This window comes from Myodes glareolus, chromosome 10 (genome assembly GCF_982192425.1).
Source record: "Myodes glareolus chromosome 10, mMyoGla1.1, whole genome shotgun sequence".
NCBI lineage: Eukaryota > Metazoa > Chordata > Mammalia > Rodentia > Cricetidae > Myodes > Myodes glareolus.
In genome coordinates, this window is record NC_142035.1 from 52,355,256 (window position 1) to 52,373,244 (window position 17,989).

At 40.4% G+C, this 17,989-nt stretch overlaps 1 protein-coding gene across 5 annotated transcripts in view; it reads left to right on the plus strand.

The window, feature by feature from the left end:
* The window catches only part of Atp8b4 (ATPase phospholipid transporting 8B4 (putative)), a 171,662-nt gene that overhangs the window by 112,309 nt on the left and 41,364 nt on the right, over window positions 1-17,989 (plus strand). For all 5 annotated transcript variants that reach the window (XM_048459636.3, XM_087911238.1, XM_048459634.3 and 2 more), the window contains exons 18-20: window positions 2,090-2,254; window positions 4,713-4,824; window positions 12,857-12,962. In XM_048459636.3, coding sequence (XP_048315593.3) covers window positions 2,090-2,254; window positions 4,713-4,824; window positions 12,857-12,962 — 383 coding nt within the window. The remainder of the gene's footprint in view (window positions 1-2,089; window positions 2,255-4,712; window positions 4,825-12,856; window positions 12,963-17,989) is intronic.

Sequence of the window (17,989 nt, forward strand, 5' to 3'; positions counted from 1 at the left end):
ACAGGAAGACCTGGATATCAATCCATACATCTTTGAATACCTGATATTTGATAAAGAAGCAAAAATATCAAATAGAAAAAAGAAAGCATATTTATCAAGTAGTGCTGGCATAACTGGATATCAACATGTAGAAGAATGAAAGTAGGTCCATATCTATCACCATGCACAGAACTCAAGTCCAGATGGATCAAAAACCTCAACATAAAACCATTCACACTGAACCTCATAGAAGAGAAAGTGGGAAGTACACTTTAACACATTGGAACAGGAGACCACTTCCAAAATATAACCTCAGTTGCACAAACACTGAGAGAAACAATTAGTAAATGGAACCTCCTGAAGCTGAGAAGCTTCTGTAAAACAAAGGACATGGTCAACAAGACAAAATGGAAGACTACAGAAAGATCCCCACCTCCCCCACATTGGACAGAGGGCTGATCTCCAAAATATACAAAGAACTCAAGAAATTGGTCATCAAAAGAACAAATAATCCAATAAAAGATGGGGTATAGACCTAAACAGAGAACTCTCAACAGATGAAACAGATGAAAATGGCTGAAAGACGCTTAAGAAAAGGTTCAACATCCCTAGCCATCAGAGAAAGGCAAATCAAAACAGGTCTGAGATTTCATCTTACACCTGTTAGAAAGGCCAAGATTACAAATACTACTGACAGCTTATGTTGGACAGGATGTAGGGTAAAGGGAACACTCCCACATTTCTGGTTGGTGTGCTCACTGGTACAGCTGATTTGGAAATAAGTATGGTGATTTTTCAGAGAATTAGGAAACAACCTACCTCAAGATCCAGTTTTACCACTTTTGGGTATATACCCAAAGGATACTCAATCATACCACAAGGATATGTGCTCAACTACATTCATAGCAGTATTATTTGTGATAGCCAGAACCTGGAAACACCATAAATACCCTTTGACTGAAGAATGGATAAAGAATATGTGGTACATTTATACTATGGAGTACTACACCACAGAAATGAAAAATGACATCTTGAAATTTGTAGGTAAATGGCTTGATCCAGAAAATATCATATTGAGTCAAGTAACCTAGACTCAGAAAGACAAATGTCATATGTATTTGCCCATAGGTGACTTTTTGACAAAAAGCAAAGAAAAACCAGCTTACAATTCACAATCCCAGAGAACCTAGACAACAAAAAGTACCCCAAGAGAGACATACACAGATCCAATCTACATGGGATATAGAAAAAGACAAGACTCCTGAGTAAACTGGGAGTGTGGGGATCATGGGAGAGGGTAGAAAGTAAGGGGGGGAGGAAGGGGAGCAGAGAAAAAATAAATAACTTAATAAAAACAATTAAAAAATAAGAAAACTGCAAAAAGCCTGAAGCTCCTGTGTAGTAAAGACGAGTCTAGAATGAAAGACCAAAACTAGCCCTCAGAGCTTACACTCATAGTAACTTTCATTCCTTTCTCTTCCTTTTCCTTCAAAGATTATCATCAGAACCCTAAGTGGCACACTAGACTCTCTTACTCTATTTAGAATCTACTTATTCATCAGTTATTGATTTTAGTTTCTATTATAAGAAGATACAGAAGTAGGACTCATTGAATTTTCGTCAAGGATGCTATACTAGGGGCTGTGAAAAGGCTTGGTGAGAGAGCCTGATACAGTCCACAAGAGGGCTTCTTCTCTTTGCCTAGAGATCTGTGGTTCCTCCAAGTGCCTCTCCTCATCACTGGGAGTTAGGCCTGTGACTCATGGACAGGAATACTTCCTATAGACAAAGAAGGTTAGACACGGATGCAGTTGCTCCAAAGAGATCTCTCTTCTATACCATTCCTTTCTTCCCAGTTAGAACACTTCAACAGGCATTTTCAGCAGCTTTTAGGGTGAAAACTAGTGCCCTGCAGGTCAAACCTCATAGGCATGAACATAAAACACAACCATTCTCTCCCGTTTCTGAGGAGATAGGAAGCTAGAGTCAGAATGGTCATGCAGTGCTCTTGGAACAAACTGGATGTGAGTGAAACCCTTCCCATGCTGTGGGAACTTTGGCTGTGTTTATTGGTGTCTTCGTGTTCCTGAGATTACATCTTCTCTTACAGGAATTTGCAGGTGAAGGCCTTCGAACCTTGGCGATTGCTTATAGAGTGCTTGACGACAAGTACTTTAAAGTGTGGCAGGAGATGCTCGAAGACGCAAATGCCGCCACCACTGAGAGGGATGAAAGGATATCTGGGCTCTATGAAGAAATTGAAAGAGATTTGATGGTATAAGTTTGGAAGTGTGATTTCTTAGGCTTAAACCATTGACTAAGTCATCTTGCAATAGTTCTCTTTCGGTGCCTAGTCTCGCTTTATTTATTTATTTATTTATTTTAATCAATTAATTAATTTATTTATTAAAAATTTCCACCTCCTCCCCACCTCCCTTTTCCCTCTGCCTCCTCACTTTCCCCTCCCTTTCTAGTCTTAAGAGCAGTCAGGGTTCCCTGACCCGTGGGAAGTCCAAGGTCCTCCCCCCTCCATCCAGGTCTATAAAGGTGAGCATCCAAACAAACCAGGCTCCCACAATGTCAATCCATGCAGTAGCATAAAAACTCAGTGCCATTGTCCTTGGCTTCTCAGTCAGCCTTCATTGTCAGCCACATTCAGAGTGACCATTTTGATCACATGCTCCACCACTCCCAGTCCAGCTGACCTTTGTGAGCTCCCATTAGATCAGTCCCACCATCTCAGTGGGTGAACGCACCCTTCGTGATTCTGTCTTCCTTGCTCATGTTCTCCCTCCTTCTGCTCCTCATCTGGACCTTGGGAGCTAAGTCCGGTGCTCCAATGTGGGTCTCAGTCTCTATCTCCATCCATCGCCAGATGAAGGTTCTATGGTAATATGCAAGATATTCATCAGTGTGGCTATGGGATAAGGCCAGTTCAGGCACCTTCTCCTCTGCTGCTCAAGGAACAATCTGGGGACCTCTCCTTGGACCTGGGAACCCCTCTAGAGACAAGTCTCTTGTAAACCCTAAAATGGCTCCCTTAATTATGATATTTACTTCCCTGCTCCCATATCCACGCTTCCTCCATCCCATCCATCCCATTCCCCCAAGCTCTCCTGAATCCTCCCCTTCTCTCTTCTCTCTATCCATCTCCCCTTACATCCACCCCCTCCCCATGCACCCAAGTTTTGCCTGGTAATCTTGTCTACTTCCAATATCCAGGAGGATAACTATATGATTTTCTTTGGGTTCACCTTCTTATTTAGCGTCTCTAGGATCACTAATTATAGGCTCAATGTCCTTTAATTATGACTAGAATCCACTTATGAGTGAGTACATACCATATTCCTCTTTTTGGGTCTGGGTTACTTCACTCAGTAAAGCGTTTTCTATTTCCATCCATTTGCATGCATACTGAACTGAACAGAAGAAGTTTGGATGGCCAAAAGACACTTAAGGTCATGCTCAACCTCCTTAGCCATCAGGGAAATGCAAATCAAAACAACTTTGAGATACCATCTTACACCTGTCAGAATAGCTAAAATCAAAAACACCAATGATAGCCTATGCTGGAGAGGATGTGGAGTGAGGGGAACACTCATCCATTGTTGGTGGGAATGCAAACTTGTGCAGCCACTGTGGAAATCAGTGTGGCGGTTTCTCAGGAAACTGGGAGTCAACCTACCTCAGGACCCAGCAATTCCACTCTTGGGAATATACCCAAGAGATGCCATATCTTACTACAAAAGCATTTGTTCAACTATGTTCATAGCAGCACTATTTGTAATAGCCAGAACCTGGAAACAACCTAGGTGCCCCTCAATAGAAGAATGGTTAAAGAAGGTGTGGGACATATACACATTGGAGTTTTACTCAGCGGTAAAAAAAACAATGACATCTCGAGTCTCGCTTTATATGCTGGCTTTGAGCTTACTATGTGTGGTCCCAGTGAATCTAGAGGACTGGCTTCATCAGCAATAGCTTATGCAATGGAAATACTCCCAAAGTAAAGGATAGTAGACACCCTATTTATCAACTGCCAGTTTATCTTTGATACAGCCCATTCATTTCCTCTCTATGCTCTGTGGCCACATTTTTAGTGCAGAGACAATTGATGTGGGGAGCAAGGCTATAGATGTGAGCTCCAGGCCCAGAAGACTGATAACTACCCCAAGTGATGTCTGTTTTAGAAGTCACTCTTCTCAGAGATCCCAGTCACCAAGGAGGCTGGTAGCTGGGAGTTATAGGAAGCAGGTCTCATCCCCGGGTGAAAACTGAGCAATCTTTGCTTTTTATTAGATCATCTGCTGACCTCTTAATTTATGGAATGATACTACCTTTTGTCTCCTTAGTTTTTGGACTATGAGGGGAGGGCTTTTCTTTGAACCTCTTCTTTGCTGCTCAATGTGGAGAAGCAGCTAGGGACTCCTTAAATCTTTAGAGGTGCTTTAGCCTAGGCTCGTTTCTGCAAGCATGTTATTTGAGCATTCCATCTCCCTTATATGAATTCTACCTCCTTGGGCCTCTGTTATTAAGTAGGTTTGGCTTGTAAGTTTCCTTTTGGGTTTCTACCCAACTGATCGATTTATCTACACAATAGGGTGCTTACTATATCCAAATTTTATAAGCTGTCTTCATTTTCCATTCTTTTATCTTTAAACTCTGACTGAAAGCTACAGGTGCTACATGTGTTCTTTGCATGTATTAACATTATTTTTTACTCTCCAATGAAGCTACTAGGTGCCACTGCTGTAGAAGATAAGTTGCAAGAAGGTGTTATTGAAACAGTTACAAGTCTATCACTAGCCAATATTAAGATCTGGATTCTAACAGGAGACAAACAAGGTAATTTGGAAAGGGGTGACAATGATGTTTGAAGAGGGAGAATTAATTCTTTGAAAAAAATGTGTTAACCAGCAACTTTAAGTACTCCAACATTTTCCTAGTTCTCTATGTAGAAAATAGTTGAAATGCAAAAAGAAAGCTTTCTGAAAAAAAATATGACCGTCTCATTAAAAAACTAACTATACCTCCTACAGTGTATTCTCTGGTCAGCAGAGTATCTGTAGAGTTGCCACCTTTATAGAGAAACATTCTTTTGTTTTGTTTTGTTTTTTGTTTTTCGAGACAGGGTTTCTTCCAGGCTTCTTTGGAGCCTGTCCTGGAACTAGCTCTTGTAGACCAGGCTGGCCTTGAACTCACAGAGATCCACCTGCCTCTGCCTCCCAAGTGCTGGGATTAAAGGCGTGTGCTACCACCGCCCAGTTTATAGAGAAACATTCTCAACATGGCTTTCATACGAGCATTATTCTATCAGTCGTGAAGGAAGACACTGGAGATCTTACGTTGTCTTTTAGTTTCCTGATGGCAGGGAGGTGTAGGAGATCTAGGAGAACTCAGAGTATTGAGCAATCTCCTGAGAGGTTAAGGGCAACAGCTGTTTCTCAGCTGTTTATGGTCATGTTACTATATCTTAACAATGACTGCAGTTGTAACAATCAGTGCACCTGGCTGAATTCCAGGTTTGTCTGTGGAAACTGAACCACTTTTAGGATCGACTAGACACTAAGTGAGTGTTGTTTTCTTTTTAAAGCTTTTATTATTTATTTATTTACTTATTGTTTTTATATATCAACCTATCAACCAAAGTTTCCCCGCCTTACCTCACTCCCTGCCCCATCCACTCCTTCTCCACTGTTTCTCTTCAGTTGCAGGGAGGCCTCCTATGGATATCAGCCTGTCATGGTATATCAAATTGTAGTCAGTCAAGGCACCTCCCCTTCTATTAAGGATGGATGAGGCATTCTGTAGGAGAAAAAGGGTCCCAAAAGCATGTAAGAGAGTCAGAGATAGACCCTGCTCTTACTGTTAGAAGTCTCACACAAAGACCAAGTTACATAGCAGTAAGATACATGCAGAGGACCTACGTCAGTCCCATGCAGGCTCCCTGGTTGTTGGCTCAGTGTCTGTGAACCCCTATGAACCCAAGTTAGTTGGTTCTGTGAGTTTTGTTGTGGCGTCCTTGACCTTTTTTGGTCCTATAATCCTTCCTCCCCCTCCTCTACAGGATTCCCTGAGTTCTGTCTAATGTTTGGCTGTGGGTCTCTGCATCTGTTTCCATTGGTTGCTGGGTAAAGCCTCTCTGATGACAGCTGGACTAGGCACTAATCTTATGAGTATTCAGAATATCATTAGGAATCTTTTGTTGACTGTTTTTTGCCATTCATGTTTGGTTCGAGGTCTAGACCCTAGGTCTCCGGGGTATCCTGCATCTGGGGCCTGGCCCTCTGGGTACCTTGCAGGGCATGCATCTCCATCTGGGCCAGTCATTAGTTGCTCATCCCCACAATTTCTGCACCATCTTTACCCCCGCACATCTTGTAGGCAGGACAAATGTAGATCAAAGGGTTTGTGACTGGATTGGTGTCTCAGTCCCTTCACTGGAAGTCTTGCCTGCTTAGAGGAGATGGCTGGTTTAGGCTCTGGATCCCCTATTGCTAGGAGTCTTAGCTATGTTCACCCTCATAGATTCCTGGGAGTTTCCATTGCATTAGATTTCTAGCTCATCGCAGAGATGCCTCCAGATTCCAACTGTCTCTCCCAGTACTTCCTTTCTCCATCCTCCCCAACCTGATCCCTCCTGTTTCCATCCTTACGGCCCCTTCCATACTCCTCCCCCTTCTATTTCCCCATTCACAGTGATATCCATGTATCCCCATCCCTCCTTGAGCCCCCTTGTTAATGAGCTTCTCTGAGTCTGTGGGTGCCTGTCCTGGCACTAGCTCATTTAGACCAGGCTGGCCTCGAACTCACAGAGAATCTGCCTCTTATGTACTTCTACATGCTGCTATCCAGTTACGCCAGCACCGTTTGTTGAAGATGTTTTCTTTTTTCCATTGTATGATTTTGGCTTCTTTGTCAAAAATCAAGTGTCCATAAGTGTGTGGATTTGCATCTGGGTCTTCAATTCCATTCCATTGATCTACCAGTCTGTTTTTATGTCAATACATTAGTATTTCATTACTACTACTCTATAGTACAGCTTGAAATCGGGGATGGTGATACCTCCAGAAGTTTCTTTAATTGTACAGGATTGTTTTAGCTATCTTGGGTGTTTTGTTTTTCCATATGAAGTTGAGTATTATTCTTTCAAGGTCTGTAAGAAATTTCGATGGGAATTGCATTGAATCTGTAGATTGTTTTCAGTAAGACAGCCATTTTTTTTACTATGTTAATCCTGCTGATCCATGAGCATGGAAGTTCTTTCCACCTTCTGATATCTTCTTCAGTCGTGTTCTTCAAAGACTTGAATTTCTTGACATTAAGGTCTTTCATTTGCTTGGTTAGAGTTATCCCATGATATTTTATATTATTTGTGGAGGGTATCTCTTCCGTGCTTCTTTCTCTGCCCATTTATAATTTGTATATAAGAAAGCTAATGATTTTTTTTAAAAAAATTCATTTTGTACCTAGCTACTTTGCTAAAGTTCTCTGGCAGAATTTTTGGGGCTGCTTATGTATACTGTCATATTATCTGTCCATAGTGATACTTTGACTTCTTCCTTTCAAATTTGAATCCTCTTTATCTCCTTCAGTTGTCTTATTGCTCTATCTAAAAGTTCAAGTATTAAGTACTATTTTGAATAAATATGGAGAGAGTAGACAGCCCTGTCTTGTTGCTGACTTTAGCTGAATTGTTGTTTCTCTCCATTTAATTTGATGATGGCTGTTGGCTTACTATTTACTGCCTTTATTACCTTTAGGCATGTCCCTTTTATTTCTGATATCTCCAAGATTTTTAATCTGAAAGGGTGTTAGATTTTGTCAAATACTTTTTCAGTATCTAGTGAGATGATCATGTGGGTTTATCTTTCAGTTTATTTATATGGTGGATTACATTGACAGATTTTCATATCTTAACCATCCCTGCATCTCTGGGATAAAGCTGACTCAATCATGGTGGATGATCTTTTTGATGTGTTCTTGGATTCAGTTTACAAGTATTTTATTGAATATTTTTGCATCTGTGTTCATGAGGGAAATTGGTCTGTAATTCTCTTTCTTTGTTGAGTCTTTATGTGGTTTGGGTATCAGGGTGACTGTGGCCTCATAAAAAATTGACATTGTTCCTTCTGTTTCTATTTTGTGCAATAACTTGGGGAGTATTCTTCTTTGGAGGTCTTGTAGAATTCTTCACTTAAACTATCTGGCCCTGGCCTTTGTTTTTGGTTGGGAGACTTTCATGACTGCTTCTATTGAGGTTTATGGGTTTATTTAAATTATTTATATGATCATGATTTAATTTTGGTTGGTGGTATCTATTGGGGAAATTGTCCATTTCTTTTAGATTTTCCAATTTTGTGGAGTACAGGTTTTTGAAGTATGACCCAATGATTCTTTGGATTTTCTCAGTGTCTGTTGTTAAGTCTCTCTTTTCATTTCTGATTTGATTAATTTGCATCTTCTCTCTCTGCCTTTTAGTTAGTATGGATAAGGGTTTGCCTATCTTGTTGATTTTCTCAAAGAACCAGCTCTTTTTTTTCATTGATTCTTAGTGTTATTCTCTTTGTTTTTATTTTACTGATTTTAGTCCTGAGTTTGATTATTTTCTGTCACCTACTCCTCTTGTGTATGTCTGCTTCTTTTTGTTCTAGAGCTTTCAGGTGCACTGTTAAGTCTCTTGTCTGATAATTCTCCAATTACTTCATGCAGACAGTGCTATGAATTTTCTTCTTAGCACCTTTTATTTTCATTGTATCCCATAAGTCTGGGTATGTTGTGCATTCATTTTCATTGAATTATAGAAAATCTTTAATTTCTTTCTTTATTTCTTCCTTGACCCAGAGACAATAGAGAGTTGTTCAGTTTCCATGAGTTTGTAGTTTTTTTTGTTGTTTCTGTTGTTGATATCCAACTTTAATTCATGATGGTCTGATTGGATACAGGGGGTTATTTCAATTTTCTTGTATCTGTTGAGATTTCCTTTGTGACTGAGTATGTGATCAGTTTTGGAAAAGGTCCCATGAGGTACTGGGAAGGTGTGTATATTTTTTTTGTGTTTGGGTGAAATGTTCTGTAGATATATGTTAGGTTCCTTTGAGTCACAACATTTGTTAGTTTCATTATTCCTCTGTTTAGTTTCTGTACGGACAACCTGTTCATTAGTGAGAGTGGGGTGGTCTTGCACAATTAATGTGTGGGGTTCAATGTGTGATTTAAGCTTTAGTAATGTTTATTTTGCATATGTGGGTGTCATTTCATTTTGGGCATAGATGTTCAGAGTCGGGATGTCATCTTGGTGGATTTTTTTCGTTTAACGAGTATGAAATGTCCTTCTCCATCCCTTTTGATTAATTTTGGTTTGAAGTCTATTTTGTTAGATATTAAAAGGTATTAATAACCAGCGATTATTAATTCCTATTGTTCTTGTTGTTGGTTTTGTGTGTGTGTGTGTGTATGTGTGTTTCTCTTCTTTGGATTTTGCTGGTGTGAGATTGTCTATTGACTACGCTTTTGTGGGTGTAGTTAACTTCCTTGAGTTGGTGATTTCCTTCTAGTACCTTCTATAGGGATGGATATTGTTTAAATTTGGCTTTGATATAAAATATCTTATTTTTTTATCTTTAGTGATTGAAAGTTTTGCTAGGTTGGTAGTTTGGGCGCTGGCATCTGTGATCTCTTAGAGTCTGCAGAATGTCTGTTCAGTATTTTCTGGCTTTTCGAGTCTCTCTTGAGAAGTTGGGTGTAATTCTGATAGGTCTTCTGTTATATGTTACTTGGCCTTTTTCCCTTGCAACTTTTGATATTCTTCCTTTGTTCTGTATATTTAGTGTTTTGGTTATTATGTGACAAGGGAATTTCTTTTCTGGTCCAGTCTATTTGGTATTCTGTAAGCTTCTTGTACCTTTATAGGCATGCTCTTCTTTAGGTTATGTAGGTGGAGGCTGCTTGCTCATTTCCCAGCTGCCCAGACCCAAAATAACCACACAGAAACTATTAATTAAAACACTGTTTTGTCTACTAGCTCAGGCTTCTCATTCACTAACTCTTACATCTTAAATTAACCCATTCTTATTATTTCATATTTTACCATGAGGCTTGTGTTTTACTGGTAAGGTTCTGGTGGGCAGGCACATATCTCCTTCAGTGGCTACATGGCATTTCTCTGACTCTACCTTCTTTTCTCTATCTCTGCTGGGAATTCCCACCTTGCTCCATTTTGTCTGCCATTGTCCCAAAGCAGCTTTTTTTTTTATTAACCAATGGTAATAAAACACATTCACAGCATACAGCGGGGAAATACCACATCAAGGTTAGGGTAATTTTCTTCTGTGATTCTGTTAAATATATTTTCTGGGGTGTTGTGCTAAGATTCTTCTCCTTCTTCTATTCCTATTATTCTTATGTTTGGTCTTTTCATGGTGTCCCAATTTCCTTGATGTTTTGTGTTAGGTATTTTTAGATTTAACATTTTCTTTGATCAATGAATCTATTTCTTCTATTTTATCTTCAATGCCTGAGAGTATCTCTTTCATCTCTTGTATTCTGTTGGTGATGTCTTTCATCTCCATCATTCCCTCAGTTTGTCAGTTTGTGTTTTCTTTGTTGCTTCTACTGTGATTTTCGTGTCACGAATAGTTTTCTTCACTTGTTGTCTTTTTCTTGGCTTTCTTGGCATTCTCTAAGGGATTTGTTGATTTTCTCTAATTATTTGGTTGTCTTTTTCTTGATTTCCTTAAGGGAGTTTTTCATTTTCTCTTTAAGAAATTCTATCATCTTTATAAAGTTTTTTTTAAAGGTAAGTTTCTTGTGCTTTGGCTGTGGTGGAATATTCAGGTCTTGATGTCATAGAGTAGCTGGGCTCTGGTGATGCTGTATTGCCCTGGCTGTAGCTGCTGCAGCTGATTGTATTTTCACATTGGTGTTTAGTCATCTGGGATTGGGATGACTAGTTCTGGTCTTTAATATCTGATTTTGTCTTTGTTGGGTGGGTGTTTTGTTCCTTGGTTGCTTCTTCTTCTTCTTCTTCTTCTTCTTCTTCTTCTTCTTCTTCTTCTTCTTCTTCTTCTTCTTCTTCTTCTCCTTCTCCTTCTCCTTCTCCTTCTCCTTCTCCTTCTCCTTCTCCTTCTCCTTCTCCTTCTCCTTCTCCTTCTTCTTCTTCTTTTTGTGGCCTGAATTTCTGACCACTGGCATGATCTCTGGTCTAGTTGGGAGACTTTCTCCAAGTTGGGAATTGTCCTTCTGGTGGTTAGCTTGGACTTTGGTATAACAGGGGGTTTCTGTTCTTCTGATTGGTGTGGCCTGCATCTGAGCAGCTGGAGTCTAAGTAAGCAGGTGTGACTTGTGCCTGCTCTGACCTGTGTGACCTGCCCCCAAGTGGGGGAAGTCTGCTGGGGTTGGGGCTTGGGTCCAACAGTGGTGACATGTGCCACTGGAGAGATCCCAGGGGATAGAATTGAGAGAGTAGGTCAAATTTGTTGGTAGGCTGGCCACTTACCAGTTCTGACCGGTGTGGCCTGTGCCTGAATGTTGCGGTTGAGTTGGGGGCCAGAACCCAGCAGCAGATCTGGTAAGGAGCTGGAATGGCCTGGCAGGGGGAAGGGTCCCGGGGGATATAATTGAGTGTTGTTTTCTTAAGAAAGAAAAATAGTTTAGTAAGTTTTTAATCTGTTGCTATCAATGAAAGCTTAAAATTTTATGCTCGATCATTAGGAAACAGAAAATATTCAATTAACTAGCATGTGCCTATTTTAAAGGTTACATCTGTTCATTTTGTTAGATACCTTATGGAGCATTTAGAGTCTTACATTTGAGATAAATTGATTCTCGATGTAACTATATATACATGCCTATATTCCTACTGTCTGCCTGTCTGTCTCTTTGCAGTGCTATCGATTTAACCTAGGGATTCACACATGTTAGGAAACACTCTTCCACTCAGTTGAATATCCAATCCTTTCTGTTTTGAGACAGGTTCTCATTAAACTGCCCAGGCTAGCCTTGAACTTGTGACCCTCCCTGCCGCTGCCTCCCACATAGCTAGGATTATAGGCCTATTCCACTAGGCCCATCGCTCTGTTTTTCTACCTAAATTAGGATTACAAAATTGAATAGTAGAGAGCTGAGGCCTGTGGTGCCCATTGGATGCCGACTACCTGAGACTTTGCTGCAGTTGGTACGTCTCTATGGGCTCAAATATTCAATTATCACAAGGACCAATGCATTTGCCATTATTTATTTGATTTCTTTATACAGAAGATATACTGAGATTTCATTATTTGTCTTTTTTTTTGTTTTAGGACAAGGTTAACGATTCTGTCGAACTAGCTAGTGTTTCATGATTCTGTATTTTTTTGAATAAAAGATTATGAAATTCTAACAGAAACTACCGTCTAATTCTCCAGGTCTCTGGCAGAGCAGTTCTGGGTGGTTCTTGAACTGATTAGTAAATTCCATTTTTCTTCATTTAGCAGGAAAACTACACAATTTTTCATGCATTTGTCTTCAATTATTAACCCTGTCATATTAGAATTGAATATTAGCCAAGTTTAGTATTTTGGCACTCAAAATTATTTGTAATTTCTGGTAAAAATGGTTTATGTTTTTTCTTCATTATATCACAGGAACTTAGGATATCTAAGTGAGTATTGATTTGAGAATCTAAAGGTAGTTTTGAAAATCAAATGAACTGCCATGGATTTATAGATGTTCTTAACCCTCCAACGGCTTCGTGAGGGGTGACTTTGGTTCTGGGTTTCAGGTCTTAGACCTCTCCTGCAGTGTGTGCTTGCTAACATCAGTGGGTCTGATAGGCTCTGGGGGCACAGTCACAGCTTCAAAACTTTATGTAACAAGAGGTGCTCTTTCTTTGCACCAGAAACTGCCATTAATATCGGTTATGCCTGCAATGTGCTGACGGACGCCATGGAGGCCGTGTTTGTGATAACGGGGAACACAGCTCTAGAAGTGCGGCAAGAACTCAGGTGTGTGGAGGGAAAGGGAAAAAGAAGTCTGGGAAGGGGAAAGGACTGCCAGGCATTTGGGAAAGCAGAGGTTTGTTTGCCATCCCCAGTGCTTCCTCTTAGTGCGGGTGTTCCCGCAAGCTTCCTTCAGTCTCGTTCATGCTCATCACGAAAGCTAGGATGAAGCTGACATTGGCAATGAGTCTTTGTCTCCGGGATGCCTATATTTCCCATGTGTTGTAAGGAAAGAATCTCAAGTCGTGTATGCTGTTCTTTAAAATTGTTAGCAAAAGCCTGGACGATATTAAGTGACGATGACAATGTCACGGAAGGCGTGTTTTAAAAATGCTAGTTACCTGGTTTCCTTCCACTTTTGAGTCATGTCTCCGAGGTACAGAGCACTGGAATTAGTATTTAGTAGGAGTGTGATAAGATAACTTTGGAGAACGCAGAAGGAGATGCCATATGGTTGGAAGAGCGAGTGCTCGGCCCAGACTGCTGAGCACCCCCTATGAGAAGCCCAATGTTCTGCTGCTTGTACAGCTGCCCCCTAGCGCTGGAAAACACAAGAGTGCTGGATGCCACTGGACTTATGAGTACAGAAATATTAATTTTGGAGAACTAATACTTCTTAACATCTCTCTATTCGTTATATTTATTTCCTGTCACTTCATTTGAACAAAAACATTAAAAATCTACATAATTTCTTCCCTCTAAATTTGAAAAAGGCTGGCTTGTGACAGCTTTGCTTGCCGCTACCACAGCTTCTCTGACTAAAGCTTGCTGGATAGGGAAGGGAGGCTTAGATGGCATTTCACCAACTGATACCTGTAGATCGAATCTGTTGTTGTTTCTGTGTGACCCCACGTAGAAAAGGACTCTTGCGTGCTGGTGAGAAGTTCTGGCAGGAGACCACATATGTCTTTGTCAAATAAAAATAGAAAATGTCATTAATTATTACTGATATATTGTAATTATTTATATAGTTTAAAAATGCATTTTTTATTTATTGACAGCATATTGGCCATATTTTTATTGAAGTTAATGATTTTTGATAATTTTTGATGTCATTTTTATGACAGAATTCATGGAGTCTCTGGGGGAAATAGTAATACTTGGAGGGCTAATTAAAATATTGATTTAAGGTCAACTGTCATTTATGTTCCTATGTGTGTGTGTGTGTGTGTGTTTATACAAATTGTAAAACCAACTAATCAAAAGATTTTCCTCTTCATTTATTTCCTGGTATAGTTAGTTGATTTGCACTTTAATTATTAAAATTAAAACCACTTTCTTTTTTTGCAACTAACCTGCACAAGTAAACCTAAAATTTCAAAAGTAACATTGTCAGAACTCATTGTGAGGCACAATTTTAAAGTGTATGCACTTATTTTAGAGAAAATGATTTCATGAAGACCGTTTTAAAACAACAAAGCTTAAGGTATGGGCATTGAATTTGCACAGAGGCTAAGAGGAAAAAAACCCAAAGCAGCAGTTAATGATGACTTTCCCAGTTCTTTTGGAAGTCTAAAAATAACAAACTAGCAACAAAATCCTCCAAAATAAAATATTAGCATCAGTACGAATCTCCAGGAATGGAAGGCAGCAGGCAGAGTTGGCTGTGTCTGAGCATAGGAGACTATTTATTTTCTGTTAGACTATGTTTGAGGTGGTAAATAATGTCTCCAAAGAAGTTACATTTCATTGAATCTCTCGAAAAACAACTTGGGAAAGAAAGGGTTTATTTTATATCACACTTTGAGGAAACAATGTATCAGTGGGGGGAAGTCAAGGCAGGAACTCAAGGGAGGCATCTGAAAGCAGAGACCTGGAAGAGGAAGCCGTAGAGGATGCTGCTTACTGGTTCGCTAGTAACCCTCAGCTAGCTTTCATATACCCTAGATCTGCCACCAACTGGGCCTTCCCACATCAACCATCCGTCAAGAGACTCTCTTACAGACATGGCAAAGCCTTCATTTAGCCACTCACCATTATGAGAGATTTGCCTTCTACTCTGTTCCTGAAGACAGCACAAACTCATCCTTTGAGACTTGAAGAAACCTTATTGTTTTCCTCTCGAAAATATTGAGTTAGCAACATTGCTGGCAGCTAGGATTCAGAGTGATAGTGATATTGATATTGATACTATGCTTTTCAAGAGTCTATTTTGGAGCTCAAAAGCCAAGAAATTGACTCCCTCTTTTTGTGTTTGGTTCCCTTCCCAGGCAAGATGTGTCCCCTAGTAAAGAGAAGGCCCATAAGTTCATGGGACTAGTTGGAGAAGTAGCTGAGTTAATACCTCAAGATTTTATCCAACTACAACTAGCTGACTACTTAGATGTCATAGCTGTTATTCTATGGAAGAAATGTGGGAAAATGTGTGTTATTTATGTACCATTGTTGGGACCTTCGAATGGTAGAATTCTCCATAAGAGGGAACTAGCAATGTACTTCAGAAATATAAACACGCATGCTTTTGATTCAGTGATTCCTGTTCTAGGAATTTCTTCTAAGGAAACATTAAGCAAATGTATGAATTTGTAGCTGAGGAAATATTTATTGCTGCATTGGGTATAATAATAGATAATTAAAAATCGCTCATAGACCTACTTGTGAAGAATTTTGCTAAATACTGTGATATTTGCAAGTACAAAATCGTCAACAAAAAGGATTTTGGTATGACATTTGGTATGTCACTTTGGAAAATAGGTGACATATTTAAGTGAAAAATAAAATTATAAAACACGCATAGAATGATAAATTTTGAAAACACACAAACTACTATACATCTACCCACCTAACTACCTATCAAGCCCTGGAAAATACACATCATGGTTCTTTCTAAGTAACAGAATTAGGCAACAAGCCTATTTTCTTGTTGGTTATGTTATCACAAATAGTAGTATTTGTGCAAAGTTTTACAACTGATTAAAACCCTAAAAACACGCTTACTTTTTCACGAGAAGAAAAATATTCAAAGGAAAATATTTACAGGTCGATGTAGCATCTCACATCTCACGAGACTCCATTGCTCAACTGGCAGGGCTGGCAATGCTAACTTCAGTCCAGACTTGGAGGTGCCTTCATGTTTTGAGTCTAACTAACATGGTGGCAATGTGCGATAGAAAATTCCCTGGCAGAATGAATACGTTTCCAAAATGCATTTGCTTTGTATGGAAGCGGAGGGAAGCGAGCACCTAAGGAGAGCTCTTGTGTGGAAATCTCTGCTGTGTTCCTAATCTTGGTGATTTATATACCCGAGCCCATAGCTTTGGGGATGAAATATTAAAATCATAAATTTGTGCCATTCTGGGTGCTTGTGTTGTGTTTTTAAGTTCAGTGAAAGTTCATACAAGAAAAAAAAGTGTGTCAAAGAGTAGGACCTGGGGGATAGGAATCAATGGAGGGAAACTACTTAAGTGGCTGTAGTTAAATATGTTTAGATTTTGTCAATATGGATGTATAGTTGTCAAGTTACATAGCATGCATGCAGCCTGTTTTCAGGGGTCCGTGCCCCTGTCTAGGCCAGTTCCCGCTTTCTGATAATGGACCAGTGTCATTATAGGTCTTTGGGGGTAGTGAGGAATGATAAAGCTGAAACTTGCACTAAAAACTTAATTCTCCTCCTCCCTGCCCCCACACGGTGGGGGTAGTGTCATGAGGTCTCTAATTGCCTGCTTTTGTCATTCCATCTTACTCCATCCTGGAGAAAGCTTGTGGCTGACTGCATGTGTAAAGCCATTTGTTGTGGTAACGAGTTCCTGGGCCCACCATGGACTAATCAAGTGGCTAAAAGTCAGATAGCTAATCTGCCTGAGGCATACCCAAGTTCCCAGGGATAAGCAGGCACGAAGCCCTGGCCTTTGAACTGAAGTCCAAATTCCTTCCCTTTAAACACAATGTCATAATTCAAACCTATTTCCTAACAGATCTTTTTAATTCTCGGAGCTAGAGGGCCAGCAAAGGGCTGACAAAATGGCTCGTTTCTCCCACCTCCTTTCGTCTTGTAGGTGGAAGGCATGCCCGAGTACAGGCCTTGCTCTGCTGTACTGTGCCTCTGATGGTGTGGGCTGTGGTCAGCGCACCTCCTAATGGATTTCTGCGTTCCAACATTATACTAAACTGCCCCTCATTACAAAGCCTCGGAAGCAAGGCAGTCTTTTGTTTCTGCCTCTGTTTGTTAAACAGCATGTGTGATGCCTACACAATGTACATCTTCATTGAAAGGTGTTATGAGCAGCTTCCCCCCTCCTAATAGTTGCTGTTGTGCGAACAAGCTTGTATTTGGAGAACTGGGTTCCAGGAAGTAAAACAAATGACAGCTATGCACACCCACCTAGGTCTGAGAGAATGCACATCCAGTCTGGCAGGGAGTCAAGGTCTGGGAGGAGAGAGTGTAGGGAATTTTAGCAGAGTGTAAAAATTGTCCCTTTTCTGCCTAGAAGAGGGTTTGTGTCACCTGTTAGGAAGACACTGTTGGGGGAAACTAAGTAAATAGGATCTAAGATAGTGTGGTCACAAACCTCGCTCTCCTTTGGAATGTCTTCATTCTCCAAGTGGGACACAGGTTGAGTCATTTACACCGTGGATGAGGGCCTCACTACACAGGGAACCCTGGGAGATGGGCTTTTGCTTCAGTGCCTTCTCAAACCCCAGCTTGTGGGATCTGCTCGTGCCCAGTTTCTCCCATTCATCACGTGGCGCTGTCAGTTTTCACGGCCACAACGAGCATTCCTTGGATTGCTTATGTCCTGTAGAAGCTTGAACCTCCCGCTTGCGACAGTCCTCCTTCAGACCTGCCTTCCCGCCATGCGTTTCCCTCGGAACTCTCATCTTTACCCATCCTTTTGTTTGTTCCTGAAAACTGTCTGTTAGCTGTTTGGGAACCCAGGGAGAGGGACAGGATTTTTAAGTGAGCCGCAGTTTTGGTCCTGGGCAGCAGAAGGCAATGTTGAGCCAGGAAACAAGGGGGCTTGATGGCTTCTGGGCCTCCTTTGTAGTTTCGAATGTAAATTCTTAGTGATGCATTTTTAAATGCCTCAAAAGCT